At 33.3% G+C, this 13720-nt stretch overlaps 1 protein-coding gene across 1 annotated transcript; it reads right to left on the reverse strand.

Moving 5' to 3' along the window:
* Nucleotides 1-4959: 4959 nt before the first annotated feature.
* LOC140063633 (uncharacterized) lies at nt 4960-13583 on the reverse strand. Its single transcript, XM_072110066.1, has 13 exons — nt 13476-13583; nt 13099-13165; nt 11990-12096; nt 11171-11348; nt 10490-10617; nt 8850-10299; nt 8491-8573; nt 8161-8313; nt 7647-7979; nt 7108-7207; nt 6194-6259; nt 5822-5905; nt 4960-5380 (listed from the first exon to the last, which is right to left on the reverse strand). Exons 1-13 carry the CDS (start codon nt 13542-13544, stop codon nt 5250-5252), a joined length of 2949 nt encoding a protein of 982 aa, XP_071966167.1. The 5' UTR covers nt 13545-13583; the 3' UTR covers nt 4960-5249.
* Nucleotides 13584-13720: the final 137 nt, after the last annotated feature.

Genomic DNA, 13720 nt, shown 5'->3' on the forward strand with positions numbered 1-13720 from the left:
ATCACATGTCGTAAATATTGTTAAATACCGCGAATGCGACGAAGCGCGACTGAATCACGATACGCGCGTAATAAAATCGGAGATATTAATATTATTATTATTTATATTAACCTTTTTTTTTAGAAATAACAATTATTAAATCACTGGCTGTTTCTAAAATCCAGTATTTTTTTTATGTTCCTACACATATTTTCCCTATATAGTTGAAAAAGAAATTCATTTTCTATGGGGAGGAAAAAGACAAAAAACAACTCTTTCTTACTTAATAAAATGAAGATGTTAATATGTCTAGCTATGTGCCAGTAGGCAAGATGATACATTTGTTATCAGTACACTTCTCCTGTATTATCAGTTGGTTTACAAATACCACCTGTAGGGCCTATCTATATAAATTTGTATGAGTCATATAGATAGTAGGCTATAATTCAGAATAAAATAGTTGTTAAAAAGTAGTCGAAGTGAATACATGTTTCTTTGAGTCAGCTTTACAATACTTTACAATACATTACAATACATTACTACTGTACAAAGGTATTGGGGGTATGTAACAAACTGGCGCGACGAGGATGGGATTTTAAATTCAATTCAAAGTGATACAATGACTGGAATTTCACCACCAGTAGGGCCTACCGTTTCTACCTACTCCATGCAAATCAACGTTGAATTTTTTACAATTATACACTTGCGTCTGGAAGTGACCGATGGACTGCTGAAAGAAGAAAAGCATTTTAACCCAAGATTAAACGTTGTAGCGGAAAGATACAAATTTCGTCAACGTTGTAGACAACTCCAGGATGAAACATCAGATGAGTATGTAAGAAGAGAACTTCGACAATTATCAATTTCATGTAATTTCGGTGTAATAGCTGATGAAATGATAAGAGACCAGTTAGTTGAGAAAACTAATTCTTCCCGTATTCGCGAAAGATTACTTCTGGAACTTGAACTTACATTAAATACTGCAATAGAATGCAATGCGAACATGCTGCAAAAGAATGCCAAATAATAGGTAAAGCTGAACTACCAGTACCTGTTGAGCAGATACGAAAGTATATGAGAGCGCAGTGTATGAGAGCTGAGTTCTAAAGAAAAAGATGAGGCAGATTTGAAGGTGGAATTGGTAGAACACGACCTAATAGAGGCGGGTAAGTCATTTCATAAGCTAGAGGCAGAAGAAGTATAGGTGCTTAGGCCATCGTTTTAGTATTAAAACCCGGAATGGAAATAAGATTTACTACATTGTCACTATCCTACAGTAAACATTGTAGGATAGTGTAAAATGTCTAGTCCTATCGACTAATGTACCTTTTACGTATTAAAAGAAACACGTTTTTCGCGATACTAATGTAAAAACAATCACTGACAACTCCGATACAATATAAAAAAGACACTCTATAACATAGCATAATTATGACATTTTTTTAAAACTTACATAGGGAAGTTTAAAGTATCGATCTTCTAATACAGTAGAAAATCCCCTATAAACAAGATCCCGCTATGGCGTACAAGATCCCGTACTTTTACAAACAAAATCCCGCCATCCCGATGTTGCGTAGGCCTACAAAATCCCGATCTTGCGTAAAAAATCCCGTACTTTTACAAACAAAAACCCGACAATCGCGATGTTGCATACAAAATCCCGATCTTGCGTACAAAATCCTTTACTTTTACAAACAAAATCCCGCCAATCCCGATGTTGCGTACAAAATCCCATAGTCTACAAACACAATCCTGTCAATCCCGATCTTGCGTACAAAATCCCTTAATTTTATAAACAAAATCCCGCCAATCCGGATCTTGCGCGTACAAGATCCCGATGTTGCCTACAAAATCCCGTAGTTTACAAACACGATCCCGATATTGCGTACAAAATCCCGCAATTCTTTAAAAAAATCCCGTCTATCCCAATATTGTGAAAAAAAATCCCGAGTTTGTCCCGGTGCACAGTGGGCCAGAATCAATTCAAAGTGTGCCAAAAGTCCAAATTGGTAAATGTGGCAATCCAAATTTTTTAATATTGGGTTAAGAAGAAGACATCTTAAATTATATAAATCCACTAATAATTTTATATTTTGTAAATTTTAATAGTGTCTTGTAACCATGGAAACTGGAAGAAACCATGACATTTCACTTAAACTGAGCAAAAAGAACAGTTTTGATAAATTTGTTGTTATTTTTTCTAGAAAAAAGCAATGGATTTGATACTGCATGAAATTGTTGTCCGTTATTAATCATATTAGAAAGTAAAAATAAAATTTTAATTATTGCTTTAATTTGTGGTTAAAAGTCACCAAATATAGCCCAAAAATACCGAAAAATCGTATTTTTAAAGTAAAACCTCTAAAATAGTTTGGATTCGCGATTTAATCAGCTATATTAGTAGTCGGAGAACCAGAAGAACTTCTCTATGCTGCATCATAAGTCTATAAGCAAAATTCACATTTAAAATATGTGCTGAAGTTTGCAATGCTTACACAATCAAGACCAGCTAAAATAAGAAAGTTCGTATCCGAATCAAGTTTACAAGTGAAGAAGCTTTGTCACTATTAGTTGAAACTGATATGACAAAACGGTCATGCCAAACAGGTTGGCTGCAAAAGGCAAACATGCAGATATTTACCCACCATTATAATAACGTGTGTCATAAGCTAAGCATAAATGCTACCCAAAAAATATAACGGTTAAAGAAGATTCGGCAAGCTTGCTGGACCAAACTGCACTTCGAATTGTTCAGGAAAGAAAAGAAGAAATTACAGAAGTAGTTGAAAATTTAGAAAGATACTTCCTCGCGATTTTGCCGACCTACACCTGCAATTCAAAAAAGAAACGACTCAACTCTTACAGGTAGAGAATGAATATGTTCAAGATGAGATAAAAAAAAAAGCTGCAACCAACGAAAATATTATTTTATATTAACTATAAACTGGCTGCAGAATAAAACAGAAAAGACAACATCTAAATACACTACAATTTTACAATTCACCATGATTAACAAAAAGGTCGTGAATGATTTGACTGAAACCAAGTAATCAATGCAATGTTATATATGTGGAGCTACTCCAAAAACAGTTTAATGATTTGGATTAACTCCCATCGTCAAGCGAAGAAGCCTACAGCTATTGGCTCTCGCCATTACACAAATGGAGTAGATGCTTTGAAATGCATTCATATTGGGTACAGAATGCCAGTAAAAAAGTGGCACATTAGGCAATGAACATTAATTCGAAACCGCCCGGTGAAATACTGAAATTTAATTAATTAATTTGAAACGATAAAGATGAGGAAATCTGTGAGAATGAGAAAAAGTCGCCCCAACCGAGACTCGAACTCGGACCGCCTGCTTGATATGCAGATGTCTTAACAATTAGACCACTGGGGCTTTCAATGGTATTGTTCAAACTCGATTGGATAGCGACTCTTTAACATTATAGTACCACGTACCACGCCGAGAATGTTAAAGAGTCGCTATCCAATGAAAAGCTAAATCAAAACGATAAAGTAAACAGCCAGAAAAGTTAGCAGAGCTTTCGGGCGACACTAGCCCTTCATCAGTGCAAGTGAAGGAATCTGGATAACGTCAGAGTATAAAGCTGGCAAGTGCATATATATATATATATATATATATATATATATATATATATATATATATATATATATATATATATATATATATATATATATATATATATATATATATATATATATATATATATATATAATTTGTAATGCAAACCATAAAGCCAATTCAATTTCATGTTTTGCACATCATTTTAGCATGTACTGTAGTAAGTGAAGCTGAAATTATGGAAACTGATAGGCCTACGCAAAAAAAATGTAAAACTTAAAATAAAAATGAAAAACTATGGTTTTCTTTGAATACAATCCAAAACCTATGATTGTTTTCCCTGCAAACGAAAAACGCCTAAATTTTCCAATTGGATCAACATTGTTAGTAGCCTAACAGCAAACTTAAAGAGGTATTGTCCCTTTGCCTAATTCCCAAAAAATTAAAAATTAAAGATTTCGAGAAAAAAATTGGATCACTTTGAAGTATTATAATAGTTATTAACTTTCACCAAAAATTATTCGAAAACAAAAATCATTTAACTGAAATACAGACGTTTTTTTGTTAAAAAAAATTATTTTGACTTCCAGACAAAGTTGTCGATCAAGACATATCTCAATAATGCAACGCGCTTGTTTGGCTACTCTGTATGCATAATCATAAAATTTCCTCGCGATCTGTGTGAAAACACCTTTTCAACCATGACGAGTTGTAAACAATCCTATTTGTATCATGCATAATGTGTACTCGTGGTTTCAAATCTTTGTTTACTTTTGCTCGCGACAATTTTCCAGACGAAATTTAATCAAATTTATTTACCTGTTAATTACGTAAACTTGTTGTTTTTGGCTTGAATTTTCAACTTACAGTGAATAACTTTAATATTACTTTGATATTGCCAATTTAAATTTAGAATATTTTGACCTTCGTTTTTTGTGTTTCATGGGACAATACATCTTTAAAATAAATTAATTTCTAATTTCTATGTAATGGTTGAATGGAGAAATGTTTCACAAACAATATTTTATATTGAAATGCTTTTTTGAAACCGTGTGATTTTGGATTTTATTAGGCCTAGCCTATTCGTTTAAAAAATGGTAAGACGTAAATAGAATTGTTAATCGGTTTTATTTTGTATACTGTTTATAGATTTTAGGTTTATAAATGATTCCCACTTGTTAACGATTGGTTTCTTTCCATATGTTTATTCCCGCCTCGTTTTCATTTTGATCGCTTCTTGACATTCTCCTCAGGAGGGGTAAAGCTGAAATAACCATTTCTGTCGTAATTTCCGATTTCCAGAGAACTGAACACATGTTTCACATAGTCCAAAAGTCAATTGACAATTGGAAAGCTATTGAGGATTAGGCCTAATGGTTGTGATATTACAATGATAAAGTCTTGACGGTACAATTTATTGCAACTTACTGATTAGATGGTGTACAACTTTACGTGTAATTTTAGTGTACAAGAGCAAATTTCATAACATAACATTTAACAATACTATTCAACTTAATTCCTTATGGTAATGTTCTGGAAGCGTAGAAATCGATTAATATTTGTTAGTCTTTATGGCTTCAGTTGTTCGTTAGTGCGTCTACAAAATAGAACACTTGTCTTGTCATCTCTTCTAGATTACGAATTGAAGGCGAAGGCGATACATTATGTTGATAGAGTGCGGTTTTCAATGTAGCCCAGTTGAGCGTGATTCATCATCCATTTGGTGTTTTACAAGTTCCTTTCGTGCATGCCTCAAACTTGACTGAATTTCAATGACAGTGAGTGTTTCGTTACGCTTGTTCAGCAGTTCACGCTCTGTAAAAATATACAAGCTTACTATTTTAGGAATGCGTTTCAAACATGAGTTACTGCAATCTCACTGTGATCTCGTCTACTTCTCATGTGCTTAAGATGTTAACAATAAATACTTCAAATATAGAAAACTATTACTATTATTCGGCATTTTCTATCTATTTTTTGCAATTTTACTGGAGAGACTGTATAGTAGGCCTAAATACGTATCAATTTCTATTATCACAATTAATCAAAAAGAATTAGCTGAAAAAAGTAGTATGTAATTAAATCTAGTAAGTTCGCTGGTTGGGACATGCAGAGATGTACCTACGTTTAAAAATCAAAAGGTGGAGGTGAAAATGACTATTGTAAATATATCCGGGTCTTTTTTTAAATCTACCACCAGGCCAAACATCATTTTGTAAGGAAATATAATAATATATCTTTTCTGAAATAACCTACTCTGAGTTCCGGTTAGCAATTCATGAATTTCTTCCAAGATATTTGTGAGGGATTCAGCAAGCTCACGTCTACTATCGAACGAATCTAACAGAAACACGTTATACAATTCTTATAATTCAACAAATTTTTATATATTGTGTTTTTGTTATAAATAGTGTTTTGTTTTTTTGTGACATAGTAATCATTCTAGCCAAATATTAAATAATAACCAACAAGTATCAATAACCAATAATAGTTCTTGAATATCGCAAAAATAATTAAATATCGCCTCTTTCGAGATTGTTGTTATTGATTACTGTAAATGTTTATAATAAATATTTAAGTCTGTCATGTCGTGAGTAAATGTAGGCCTAATGTAAATTAAAAACTTACCCAAATCATCAAAAATTATAGAATTTCGTATGCTAAGTAGTTCATCTATAATTATTTCAATAACGTCTGAAAGATGAATACATACGACTTTTATTTAACATAATCCTATTTACCATAATAATATTTAGCATTATATATATATAACATTCAGTGTTCAATTAAAATAAATAAAGTTTTTTTACTTGAAAAGACTTTTTAATTGATTTATTAATTATCATGATTTGAGTAATGTACACTCGGGTTTATGATGTGAACATTATGGTATGATAATTACGGTAATAATGATTATCAACGACGTCTTTTTTTTTATAAAGAGTCAACTAACGAACAACTGTTTTTTGTTGTGTATTGATTTCATATAGCAAGTATCCCCAAACCAATGGTAGGCCTAGTCACTGACCATGACGATGCTCTGATACGTTACGGTAACTCAACACAAGAATTTATCAATTCAACAGTTTTCCAGGTAAAATTACCATTGTTTAATATAGGTATGTTTTACGATATGGGCCTATAGATTGTCATATAACGGCTATCAGTTTTTATTGATGTTTGTATATTTCAAACGCATCCAACAGCGAGCTACTCGCCATTTACAGGATGGATAGGCCTAAACTAATTACGTTTTACGAAATAAAAGACGTTTACCATATAATTTCAATAAAAAATTTATTGATAAAAGAGATCTCTCTTTTTGTCAATAAATTTTATATTGTAATGTAATTACGTTTTCTCTAGTTTAAAAAATGTACCGGTAATTAAATGGACCGACTCGTACAGTAGCTAATAAATAATAATATTTTAATAATATTTACGTTATCCATCAACACATGAACATGTTTGTGAAGATTTTCTAGTGATTTACAGGAGTAAAAAAAAAGAAAAAGAGGGTGTATCATACGTATTAGAATTACCTGTTGAGCATTGATGTACATATTCATCATCGCCCAAATAGAAACAATCGACAACGCCATCACATACAGCAGATTGGTGGATACATTTTCCGTAAACGCACTATAAAGGGTAAACAAAAATTAGTATTGTAAGAGAGAATTACTGAAAACAAAATATGTGGGAATCGAAATCAAAATTAATAAAATAGGCAAGAGCTAAATCAAAACGGTAAAGTAAAACCGCCAAAAAGGAAATGTCGAGAAAAAAACTATTCCATTAAGGACTACAGTAATCGTCAGGGCCGGCTATTCTATGTACACACAGGTGAATAAAAACAAGCAAAATTTAAAGACATCTAATATAAAATTCTTTATAATTAGATTGAATAAAATTAGAACGATGGGTAAATTGAAAGCTGAAGTTATCACCACAGAGATAATGTTTCGCAACATTGCACACGTGTAGAAAGTGCCAATAATTAAGGTTCAATATCATACCTACTTTTTTTGGCACCGTTTAAAACAAAACCAAATTACCAAAGGAAGTATTCAAGACAAACCTGATATTGATTGTAAGCACAACGACCAGGGCAATCAAGTTCATCCTCTCCTTTCTTACAGTCAAAAATCAAGCCATCACATCTCCACTCAATCGGGATACACTCAAAGCTTGAATGGCATTGGAACTGGTCATTCCGGCAGATGTTAAGTGCACATTTATCTTCGTCAGCCCGATCACTACAATCATCGAAGCCATCACATACTACAGACTTGTTTAGACAGAGATTATCTGCTTCACATAGATACTGAGATGGGTTACACTGCCTGAATGGGCACACGCTTTCATCTACCCCATCATTACAATCGGAAAACGCGCCGTCACAGTGGTATTCCTAAATCAAATGAATTTCTATTATTCATGTGTAAAATGCAATGAAAACCTGGCATAAATTAAATGTAGGCTACTCTCGTATTCTTCATCGGGGTTAATTTAAGCGTCAATTCAGAGTGAAATGATACACCACTAATTAATTCTTGGTAAACATTTTTAAAAAGGAGAAGAGGTGGGCTTACCTCTGGAACACACAAGCCATTTGAACACCAAAATGGGTTATCGCCACATCTATTACGTCTTAAGCAAACAATATCTAACTCATCTCTAGCATCCGTGCAGTCCACATGGTCATCGCATATTTGAGCTGGATCAATGCAATGGTCAGCAGCACACTGCAACAGAAACATACACTTAGCCTATCTTTCATAGAACGACATATTATGCGAAATTGGGCACTTTAAGGTTACATTGTAACTTCGTTTGGTCCCTGCTTAAAAATAGCACCTTTTGAAAAATCGGTAAAATTTAAATGCATATACATTTTTAAGTTTATGAAATATCTAATTCACCTGGAATTTACCAATGCAATTTGAACCACATGACCGCTCATCTTCACCGTCTGTACAATCTAAATACCCGTCACAAACTCCATCTGTCAATTCAATTCAATTCAATTTCTTTATTGCTGCAAATGCCATCAAGGGCTAATATCCACTTAAACATACTACATCATACAAACATAATTATACATATTTACATTTAAAATTTAAACACATAAATTTTAGTCATTACTACTGTAGTAGTTATTATTATTTTTAATTAATCTGAAATAGTAACATTATTATTTAGTGCTGTTCTTTTTATTTTTGATTAATCAATATATGGGATATATTTAATAACTTCAAATTATACAATAATAATAACTTACATTTTGAAATACACGCTCCGTTTTCACAACAAAACAAATGTGGATCATACAAACAATTCGATTCGTCCTCTTTCTCTGGGCAGTCAATAACTTCATCACATACTTCCAAACGGTCAATGCACTGGCCGTTTATGCAAATAAAATTATTTTCTGCGCAGGCAATATTATTACAGTCCCATTCGTCCTCTCCTTCGCTGCAGTCATCGATTCCGTCACATTTATAAGCCAGAGAGACACATTTACCATCATTACATGTCATTCTCTCTCCGCAGTTCGATACGCAGTTGCTTTCGTCTGACTCGTCAGGGCAATCAGGATAACCATTACATTTCACCCGTATACCAATGCATGAACCGTCATCACATTCGAACTCATACTCATTACAAATTAGACATTCTATTTCGTCTTCACCATGATAACAATCACGATTTGAATCACACACTTTTGATCTTGGAAGACATTCTCCATCTTCGCACAAGAAACCATGACATTTTTCAACGCAATGTTTCTCATCTGACCGATCGTAACAATCAAAGTAGCCATTGCATTTTAACTCTCTGTCAATACAGGAGCCGTCGTCACATTGAAATTCATAGTCGTAGCAAGGACACAATCTTTCATCTTCACCGTAAAGACAATTTTGTACTGTATCGCACACATTTGACGTAGATATGCAAAGTCCATCTTCACACAGAAACCCGTAGTGACAGCTATTGACGCAATTGCCTTCATCAGACCCGTCTGAACAATCTGTGTATCCATTACATTTCAATCGTCTAGGAATACATGATCCATCGTCACACTGAAACTCATAATGGCTACACGATGCGCACGATTCTTCGTCTTCTCCGTATGCACAGTCACGTACTGTGTCGCATTCCTTCTCTGACGCAATGCACTTTCCATCTTCACAGAGAAATCCGTAGTGACAACTATCAACACAATTGTATTCATCCGATCCATCCTGACAATCAAAATAACCGTTACATTTTAACCTCCTTCTAATACACGAACCATCATTACATTTAAATTGGTAATGATTACACGTCACACAAGATTCTTCATCTTCACCGCCAGAGCAATCCTTAACCGTATCACAAACCTTTGACGCAGAGATACATTCGTTATCGTCGCACAAGAATCCCACGTGGCACTTATTCTCACAGTCATATTCGTCCTCTCCGGTTGAACAGTCCGACTCTCCATCACAAAGGTTATAATGCTCTACACAAGAACCATCATAACACTTAAATTGTGAGTATGTGCAAGAAGAACACTCCTGTTCATCCGTGCCATCAACACATTGTTGTGTACCATCACACAAAACATCTAGTGGGAAGCAATTACCATAGTCACAGAAGAATTTTCCAAAGCATAACTGGTTGTTTTCCGTACAATAGCTTTCATCTTCTCCATTATCACAGTCTTTATGAAGATTACAAACCAATGCCTTAAAAAATATACGTCACTATACATTAAATCCATACACAAATAACACACAACATATACTACATAAGATACCTAAATTAATCAATGCACCAATGCTCTAAAAAATAAACCAACAGAATAATTTAGGCATAATATAATTTCCGAAATATTAACCGCATCATACTTAAGGTATATCAAATATAAAACCTTACGTTCGAGATACATTCTCCTGAATTGCATCTGTATTCATTCGGTGAACAAAACTCGCAATTATCCTCATCTTCAAACGAGTAGCAGTCGAACTCACCGTCACAACGCCACCTATTAGGTATACATGTACCTATACAAAAAAATATTTAAGGATTTTCTTTTAAAAATATATGTCATTATTAGTTGTCATCCTTGGCTTAGAGGCAACTACTTTTGTAAAGGCTTTGTGAAGAGAAACATGGAGATGAAACAACCGTTTCTAGAAATTCTCCCAAACCTTTAAATATTTTAAATATAATCTAAAAGTTCTTTCTTTTAAAAGAGACCTTCTATATCAACCGAATCTCTTACGGTATCATGTCAGGGATAACAAACAACCTGCAGTAGGCCTACCGCATTGGTAGAAATGGGAACGTAATTCATAAATATTAACTTAACCCTCTAAATAATCTTTCACCATATGAAAAATACAAAAAACAAATGCCCTTATTGGAGAGCTAATGCACAAATCTATCTGCCGCGCGTTGACAGAAAAAAATAGAGTATCATATTATATGTCTTTCCGAGGACTGCTTAATGTTTATTGTCGCTAAACTTAATCCCGCCCGACTTATACCGCTTGTGTATAGGGTGTATATTATTAAAATAATATTAAGATATTGTTTAAACAGGATCGGACTCACCTAACTGACATTGAAATTTGTCTTTTTCACATGTCGAATGTTTGCATTCATGACCCTCGTCTTCATGGTCATCACAATCAAAGACTCCATCACAGTGCCAATGAGAGGAAATACATTTACCATTGTTACACTTAAACTCATCTACGTCACACGTGTGTTGATGGCAATTATGTTCATCCTAAAAATATAAGAAATAAAATTAATTCGATGACGTTTGATACAGGTGGAATGATGTTCCAATGAATGAATGTTTAGAAAGAGATAAATCTAATCCAGTGAATTATATTTATCTCTCTTTAAACGTAGGCCACTACCTGGATGAATGACAATATCCATAGGCCTACCCCCGTAATGAATGAATGAATGCATTTTATTTCACGCACTACTATATGGCGGCGATGTCGAAAACGTAAAGCATGTAGGCTACTGTCTAAATCAAATACACAATATGTAGCCTACAGGACAGGACAAAAACACAGTACGTAGTCCTTGGCGTCGTATTTAGCAGTGTTGTTACCAGAATTGTTCATTCTAAAATATTTACAGGTAAAGAAGATAACTTATTTTTTTAATTCTTTTAAAATAATCTGATTATTTAACTGTGGTATTTAATATTTAAATAGTAAAATTATGACTATTTAATGAATAAACCAAGAATAATATTCTAATTCACTTTTTGATGTGGCTAAATGTAAACGCTAGTCATTTTGTTACGTATTAAGCAACAACCTACTGTTGATATAGGCATACAGCAGTTTTACCAAAAAAAGATGACCTAAACAAACAATCAATGTTGAAAATCTAGAAAACAAAACTTACTTCGTTATATAAGCAGTCTCCGGGAATACCATCACAAACAAAATGTTTAAGAATACATGATCCATCATGGCATCGAAAACTGTTAATGCATCCATGGAATAAGCGCCCTGAAATCCAATCCAACATAAATAAATGAAATGACGTATATCATAACATTAACCTAAAACTAGATTGAATTTGTCAATATGACGAATTATAGGCTATATGCATTGATTTTGTCATGATCTTTAATTATAATATATAAAAGATAAAGATAGGATCTTGGTAGCGCAAATACAATATCCGGTATCACATTGAGTCACTTGTATAAAACAACCCGATCAAAAATCCCTTTCAAGAATCATAAACCACCCTTGTTACATAAAAATAAAGACATAACTTATTTTTTTCTCTAGATTTCGTTGTAAATCAGGCGTATACTTTATACACTAAGAAATAAAATTGAATTACTTTATGACATTTAAAAAAATTCAGTTCCAATCCAAGAAAATGTCATAGTTTGTTTGATTGCCGAAATTAAAATGTTTTATTTAATATGCAGTTAATGATGACGTAATCAACCTTTTCTATCTTATTTTTATAATAAATCATAAATATGATACATATACTTGAAAGACACACAGCAAAATAAAATGAAAAATAGGGTCTATATTAATTTTTAAAATAAGCTTATTTTCACAATTTTTTAGCCTACACGTGCGTAGCCGCGCCTGTCATTTTATATGCTCGTATAACGCGATTTAAAGTTGAAAAGTGTATAAAATATGATGAACTTGCTAAAGAAAGGTTATAAAACTGAAATCGTGTAGACCGCGTAATTTTTTATTGCGCATCGTGAAAAGCTAATCGATTCCTGTAAAAGGAATATACTCGTAGCTAGATGAAATTGATCTCAAGATAATTGACGGACACAATAATGATAAGGAAAGAATAAATAAATATAAAGATTCTGACAAAATCAATAAGGTCATATGGATGTTAATACAATATTGTACATTGGACGTATGGGACGTATAAAAATGAAGACGAAAGGGACAAAAATGAGTGAAAAAGTGCGTTTACTGCACTGAGAAGACAAATTACACGGAGAAGTAAAATAATACCAATACCTTCAATATTTTCTTCTGTGTTTAGGTTATCCTTGTGTGGTGTCTTTTCTCTCTCTAATTTAACAAACTGGAATATAACATTTGGATTATCAGTAATTATGACTCAAAAGTTAATTTACTATCTGAGGCTTACTAACCGAAGGCGCAAATATCATCTATTCTTCATGCATTATGAACCATATTTGTCCAGTAAAATCTCGGGTTCCAAATATTATAGATATGCCACTGGGCTTGGTTGGCTTCTCCTATCGGATGTCCTTCCATACAGTGGGCTTGAGCCTAGGACACTGGTGACGTGTAGCCTCTTAGGCCTAGTTATTTAAGGATTATAATATCTTGTGTCACAAAACCATTAAAACAAAACGAAGATTTCTTACCTCCTGATTTGACGGAATAAAAATACTGAAAGTTACAACAAAGTATAACAATACCCATGTTTCAAACATCGTTTCTTTCTAACCTAAACAATTGTCTTCATCCGTCGGGCATTGCCTTAGTTTTCAGTTTATGCAAATTACTAATTTACATGACGTCCACTCCAATGTGTAGTAAAGACGGATTTGTGACCAAAGCAAGATATTTAATAACAATACAGTAGGCCCTAATGACCTCTAGTAACTGT

The sequence above is a fragment of the Antedon mediterranea genome, chromosome 1 (assembly GCF_964355755.1).
Source record: "Antedon mediterranea chromosome 1, ecAntMedi1.1, whole genome shotgun sequence".
Classification (NCBI taxonomy): domain Eukaryota; kingdom Metazoa; phylum Echinodermata; class Crinoidea; order Comatulida; family Antedonidae; genus Antedon; species Antedon mediterranea.